General features: G+C 43.0%; 1 protein-coding gene across 1 annotated transcript in view; it reads left to right on the forward strand.

Moving 5' to 3' along the window:
* Positions 1–7373, forward strand: part of LOC131354162 (dynein axonemal heavy chain 7-like) — a 51020-nt gene extending 43647 nt beyond the window's left edge. Inside the window, exons 13-16 of the mRNA XM_058391499.1 lie at positions 489–665; positions 2738–2915; positions 5175–5278; positions 7138–7373. Of these exons, the coding sequence (XP_058247482.1) occupies positions 489–665; positions 2738–2915; positions 5175–5278; positions 7138–7344 (666 nt within the window). The 3' untranslated portion in view covers positions 7345–7373. The remainder of the gene's footprint in view (positions 1–488; positions 666–2737; positions 2916–5174; positions 5279–7137) is intronic.
* Positions 7374–7607: the final 234 nt, after the last annotated feature.

Below are 7607 nucleotides of genomic sequence, written 5' to 3' on the forward strand. Positions count from 1 at the left end.
TTTACAGCCAATGTACTGTATAGAAATTTTAAAAAGCGTTATATCAGAACAGTCAAGTAGGTTTTAGTCATTTGGCATATATTCTTGAATGACTTTTTCACTTCAGCATGACACTGTGTCTATGCACAAAGCCCCTGAACTCTATGAAGACATGGTGTGGAGGTCAGGGTTAACGTGAAAGAACTTGATGTCCTTCACAGAGCCCTGATTCTGACTCAACCCCGCTGAACAATTTAGGGATGAACTGGAATACCGACTGAACTCCAGACCTCCTCACTCTTACAACATCAGTGTCTGATCTCACTAATGCTCTTGTAGCTGAATAATCACTAATCCCCACAGCCACACTCCAACATCTAGTTCACCTTTTTGGATAACACATTAAGGTTGAAATAAATTATGGTTTAATTAATTATGGAGTATGATTTCAAAATAAAAATCAACAAAATGTTTATACACCATGTGCCCTTTTCCCGTCTACACCGCAGGGTCTGGTGGTGATGTCATCCGAGTTGGAGGAAGTAGTGACGAGCATCCTGAAGGGCCGGGTTCCAGGTATGTGGATGAAAAAATCGTACCCGAGCCTCAAACCTCTCGAAGGATACGTCAGCGACTTCCTGGAGAGGCTCCGATTCTTACAGGAGAGCTCGTCTACCCTGAGTCACGTGTAGGACCTGAACTCCAAAACACCTGCATGTTTGTGTGTGTTGAGCTGAGCCTACCGAGGTGGCGTATTATCTGTGCCTCAGGGGGGCAGTAGAACACTGCAATTATGAGAAAGAAATTCTCACTCAACAGAAGAATCTGGAGAAAAGAGAGGGTTGAGTATTCGACGTTGAAGTTGACAGTGTAATTATGGTAATAAGTGTGTGTTTTAACTGTTTAAATCAAGTTTCGAGGAATTACAGTGGCTTAATGAGAATTTCAGTAACTTCTAGTAGTTTCTAGATGGTACGATGTATAAAACAGGCTTCACACAGTGTTTCTTATTCTTTATATCGTCTTATGTTTCCAATCTAATCAGGCAGCTAGGTCAAACGCTTATTCTTCTGAACCTTTGTCTTTAATCCAAGCGATCTTGCTGTGTTCAGCAGTTCATTAACATGACGTACAATAAGCTGAGTGTTAGCTAATCTTCATTACACCCAGTAGCTTGTTTCACATTTTAACATCCAACTTCTTGCACTCACTTTCTTTTTTTTCTCATAAAAAGCTGTTTTTTCAGAATTAATCCAAACCCACACAACATTCCACTGCCAGACTCCAGCTGTTGCACTATCACGCTCATATAGAGTGAACAAGTAATTAGTAACACAGTAGATATGCTCATTTTCTCGTAATTATCTACATCCCTTATTCAAACATCTGACGATCATGCAGAAGTCAGAGCATTGCATTAGTGCATGTTATTATGTCACACACACCCGTCTGAACGTTGTGCCATTTTTTAATCGAACCTTAGAGAATGCCTTACGGATTTGACTTTGTGAAGATGCAATCACAAATCACAGCTTTCTGCTTTACGGCTCCTCAATTCCTCTGATGAGGAAGGCTTAAGTTAAACAGTGCTTAACCCTAAACACGTAAACATTTCTTACTGTGTGATTAAAAACCGTGGCTTACCTCCGGAGGTAGATGAGATTTCATTAAACTGACACATTTGGGTGAATGATAAAGATCTTGTATGAGATATTTGTACTGTCTATGATTTTATTTTTAACCTCCTAAGACCTGGGTTTTGGTTTGGCTTGCATTTTAGATTTCTTCTACCTATTTGGGGTCAGGAGGAACCAATAAATATAATAACCAGATATTATCTTTGAACATGAAGCCACTTCTTTTGTGTACAACAGGTTCCAGTTACAAAGAATTAAGTATTATGGTGCACACAACCAAAAATTTGTTGTAGGAGGTTAAAATTATATTTCCATTTTATGGAATATTTCTTGAAATGGTAGCATCACACTGAACACTCCCAGTTAATTTTATAATGGGTTAAAAAGGTCTTGTGTTATCCACTTCCTTAGGTCATATTTATCCTACCACAAACACCCCCCCCCACACACACACACGCATGGACCCAATGATCTCAGTCATATTGCTATATAATTAAAAAAGAAATGCATTGTGATGAATACTCATTTTTCACAATGACATCACACTTGCTGCTGTAACATTGTTGTGGTCACTAAAACACCACACAACAGCTGAAACAGAGAATTCCAGCGTACAGTAAGAGGCAGGGGTCGGGGAGTGAGTCACATGGTCACCATCTGATTCAAATAGTTTGCTATGCGCTCTAATCATAATCCTGTGTAATCAGCATTGTAAGGTAGTAAGCGTCTTGATGTTTGGTATAGTGTGTAGATTAGCACATTCCTGTAAACGACTTATTAGCTTTCACTCAGACCTTAACCTCCGACTTCAAGCTGTGCCACTGAACGGATTATAAAACATACTTATAAAAAACTTTTACTGTAGAGCCTTTCATTTGGTTGGAAATATGCATTATTTTTCCCCTTCACAACCACACTGTTTTTCCATGTTTGCACGTTCAATCACACACCACTGACCTACCGCTAGACTTTTAACACGTTATAAAGTAGATTCCTGAGATATTTTAACTCTAGCGGGTTCATAGGCCTGGTTGTTCTATCCAGCTGTAACAGAAGAGTATCATGGTGTGAGGTAGCGGTGATCATCATACTGAGTGTAACTGTGTGTTTTCTTTGTGTAGGACTGGTATGATAACGGCATGCCGGCCGTGTTCTGGATGTCAGGCTTCTTCTTCACGCAGGCTTTCCTGACCGGTGCACAGCAGAACTACGCTCGCAAACACACCATCCCCATCGACCTGCTCGCCTATGACTTCCACGTCATGGATGAAACAGAGTACATGAAGCCGCCTGCTGACGGTGAGATAGAGACAGACAGAAGCAGAGAGCTGTTTATCAGGAACACCATAGTGGTTAGGCCCACTTTTCACTCAGAACAGACTCGATTCTCTGTAAGATGGATTCCCCAAGGTGTGGGAAACGTTCTTTTGGGAATCTGGTTCAGGCTGACATAAATGCTCCAGATTTATACCTTAAACCTTTTATTCTATCACATGCTCTGCTGGATTCAGAGCTAGTGCCTGTACAGGCCACTGTAGTACAGTGAACTTGTCATGTTTGTGAAAGCTGTAATTTGTGTATCACGCTGGAGTAGTCGGTATAAGATGCTAATTTGTGGTCATAAGCATGCTTACCGACAATACTCAGATAGACCATGAGTTTCAATTGACTCAAACATTCTCCACACCATTACACAACCTGCAGTCTGAAGTGCTGGGCAGGTTGAAGCTCTGGGCAGGTTTTAAGCACTGGGCAGGTTTAATTACTGAGCAGGTTAAAGCACTGAACAGGTTAAAGCACTGGGCAGGTTAAAGCACTGGGCAGGTTGAAGCACTGGGCAGGTTGAAGCACCGGGCAGGTTGAAGCGCTAGGTAGGTTGAAGCACTGGGCAGGTTGAAGCAATGGCCAGGTTGAAGCTCTGGACAGATTAAAGCACTGGCCAGGTTTAAGCACTGGACAGGTTGAAGCGCTGGACAGGTTGAAGCACTGGACAAATTAAAGCGCTTGGCAGGTTGAAGCCCTGGGCGGGTTGAAGCGCTGGGCAGGTTGAAGCACTGGGCAGGTTGAAGCGCTGGGCAGGTTGAAGCGCTGGGCAGGTTGAATCACTGGTCAGGTTGAATCGCTGGGCGGGTTGAAGCACTGGGCAGGTTGAAGCGCTGGGCAGGTTGAAGCACTGGGCAGGTTGAAGCGCTGGGCAGGTTGAATCGCTGGGCGGGTTGAAGCGCTGGGCAGGTTGAAGCACTGGGCAGGTTGAAGCGCTGGGCAGATTAAAGCACTGGGCAGGTTGAAGCGCTGGGCAGATTAAAGCACTGGGCAGGTTGAAGCGCTGGGCAGATTAAAGCGCTGGGCAGTTTGAAGCACTGGGCAGGTTGAAGCACTGGGCAGGTTGAAGCACTGGACAGGTTGAGTCCATGGATTCATGCTGCAAATTCTGGCTCTACTCTGACTCATTTGCAGCATGAATCAATCTTCATCAGGTATCATCTTCACCTGTAGTCTCAGATTCCTGCTCTTGACTGAAAGAACCAGATGTGTTCTGCTTTTCTGCTCTCCATGGTTTTAAAGAGTGATTATATGAGTTACTATAACCTTCTGCTAGATAGAACCAGTCTAGACATTCTCATCAGACCTTGCAAATCATCGAAGTGTTTCTGCTCACAGATCTGCCACACAATAAAAAAGTTTCAGGACTCTTGTGTGTAAAAATTTATTAGCAGAAAAGCAGATTCTCACCAAGACGGTCACTACGAGGACGCATGTTTCCCCAGTTCTGATGTATTACATGAACATTCATTAACGCTCCTGACCTGTGTCTGAGTATTTTCATGCACTGATCTGCTGCTGGTTGATCGGTTTGTCTGGATCATTTCAACAAAGAGCAGAGAAGTGTCCTGGTTAAAGTGGATGGAGGGGAGGGATGCATACAGGGATAGATATGGTTGGATAGAGTTCTAGACTGTATTTTGTATATATAGCCCATAAGCAGACAGAAGGAAATAGAGAGACAGACAGATAAACAGAGATATACATTCATACATACACTGAGGAAAAAAAGCATGGGAATGAAGGAAGAGAAGGAAAGCTAAAACCTGAGTGAGCATGACAGAACAGATGAGAGGAGGTGAGGGATGGAAGGAAAGAGGGTGACAGGAGGAGAGAGGACGCATTAACCCCTTGCCGTGCCCATGGGCTATCAATCAGAGTCAACATTACCTCGCTCTTTTACATCAGACCCCTGTCGCTCATTCATCAGCATGTGATGAAGCTCTTGTTCCTTAGGGGGCTGCATGCAGGCAGACACACACACACACACACACACACAGATTGACAGCTGGTGTGTGGGGGTGTGTATGTACTAGCATGCACTAGTGTTTACCAAATTTTTAGACTCCTTAATGTCTGCCCCAGGGCTGCTTCTTCAGGCTAAACTGAGGGTTTGTAAAATGATGAAAGTTTCCATGTGTATGAGAGAGGGAGAGACGTAAAGACCTAGCCTATTTGTACTTCATGGCTTTGGGTGTTTATGAAACCCATGATGTCTCTCCTCTTCCCTGGCAGGTGTCTACATCCGTGGCCTGTTCCTGGATGGGGCATGCTGGGACAGAAAAAAGAAGCTGATGGCAGAGTCGTACCCCAAGGTCCTCCACGATACCATGCCAGTGGTAATTATTCATCATTTCCTTATTTATTATTTATTTCCTTTCCTTATTTATATCCCTCTGGGTTTGGATACACACTGCGAATCGACATAGTGTGTAATGACACCTGACATGTTATGTAAGTTAATTAACAGGGGAAAAATATTTTAAAACAGAAATGACACACAGCCTCGTCATGCTGTTCTTCTTTACTCATCGCACGGTCTCCCAGAAAGGTCAGGGCCGCTTCACACAGGCGCCGTATTCGTAGTTTATTGTTAGTTTTGATTACATGGAATGTCCAATATACACGCCCCTGTGAACGAGCTGTTACTATAGAAACGATTACACGTTAGAGAAAGCGCATTATTATAAGCCAGCTCTACTGTCGCTGCTGCTGCTCCAGAAAGTGATTCATCTTCTGACCAGTCAGCGCTGTGGTGTAACGTTGCTCACTGACTTTGCTAGTGTGACTTTTACACTCACTACCCAACCTGCACTGCTACCCCTGGAAAACTTCACTGATTATAATTCAGACAAACGTTTAAGCTGAGACGCGGAGACACGACATCAATAACGCGAGAGTGACAAACACTGATCTGGTGCATATATTTAAGCAGGATGAGTTAAAGATCATGTATAATGCATTTCTCCATCAAAACAAAGAAATATATATATATATTTAGGTTGCATCTCCTGAGTCGCACGCTACTGGTCCCGAAGGACGTTAGCGAATTGTTTATCATTACATGGCGCTTTTATTACCGTGGCCTACTTTCTGATGGTTGATCATTTGATCGACATTTCCCCTTCGCACAAATCCGCTTTTTGAAGTCATCGGTGCAGGAGAACTTTACCGAGGATTCGGTATCAGCATAGCAAAAATATTACTAACGCTCCAGTTGTGAATTCATGTTTTTGTTGTTGTTGTTGTTTGTTTGTTTTTCTTTTTTTTTAACCCCACACATGGGAGCCTGTTGAAACTTGAATGCCTTCATTGACCAGCTCTGTTTCCGTCGCATTAACCCCAGATGGACGTGCAACTTTCTCAGCTAAGTCTCGTAAACACACAGTTTCTAGTGAACCGGAAATACAAATAAGCACACTCGGGAGAAGAACGGAGCTCCTCCAGACGGTCTGTGGCTCGGCTCCTGGGAGGCAGCGCTTTTCATCTTCACACAATACCCAAAAGCCTTTGCTACAAGCGAGTATTTCGAATGATTAATTATAGCTGCTGTGACCCAGGAGACAAAATGCACACAGTGAGCTTTTGTCTTGCTGTGTGTTATCATGGGGCTTCTGAAAAGCGCATTTCAACTCGAGAAAAAAAAAGTTCACTTTGTCTTTGTTCCACACTGATTGGAAGACATTCCAGTTACATATTTATACAAAATACTGCATGAATATTGCAGGAGTGAATCATGTTGAGTAAAATCTACAGCACTATATTGTTCTGAAATGCGGTGATTTCCAAACGTATCATTCTGATTGCCTCCCTCAGTGAGCTGAGTTGCTATGTAAAAGCAGAATTTTGACAGAAAGTTAAAATTTTATAACAAAGCTTTTTCATTTTTTTTTCTTCTTACTAGATTTTTCATTCACTCAGTAGATTCAACTTAAATGTGCATATGTGCTCCATCTCTCACACACACACACATTACTAGTGTTATTAATGCAGCTATTTATTGCTTAATCTTAACCAGCGTATTCATTTCATTTTCAACCTCACTGTTGTTCATGAACACAGCATAAAACACTAGTAGTTACTTTTCTTGTCAGTTGTGTGGGTTTTTTTTTCTAGGTCATCTGAAACAGAGGAGCGCATTGTCCGATTAAGATGTGTGATATGACTTGCTTTTCCTGTTTAACGTGTCCTGTTGCAGATCTGGCTCATACCCATGAGGAAGCAGGACATCCCCGAGCGCTTGTGCTATGTCGCACCCGTGTATAAGACGAGCGAGAGACGGGGGACGCTGTCCACCACCGGCCACTCCACCAACTATGTCATCTCCATGACCCTCGACTCGGACGTTCCCCCGGAGCACTGGATTCGCCGCGGCGTGGCTTTGCTCTGCCAGCTCAACTCATAAAGCAGCGGGGGGGGGTTACTTTCCAAAAAAGTGGCAGACTACATCTCTATTACTTCAGATCTTGCAACTGGCTTTAAAACCATTTATTCTTATGTCAGGCTACAACGCTCAAACACACAAAAAAAGAGCTGTTGGCGGACCTTTATTTCTAGACAGAGCAACATCATTAAGACTCACAAATGTAATGAAGACATTTATAGACCCAGGCTTTCAGAAGAAAAAAAAAAAAAAAAAAGTCAAGGCCTTCACATTTTTCCTTCTTT

Source organism: Hemibagrus wyckioides, linkage group LG06 (genome assembly GCF_019097595.1).
Source record: "Hemibagrus wyckioides isolate EC202008001 linkage group LG06, SWU_Hwy_1.0, whole genome shotgun sequence".
NCBI classification, from domain to species: domain Eukaryota; kingdom Metazoa; phylum Chordata; class Actinopteri; order Siluriformes; family Bagridae; genus Hemibagrus; species Hemibagrus wyckioides.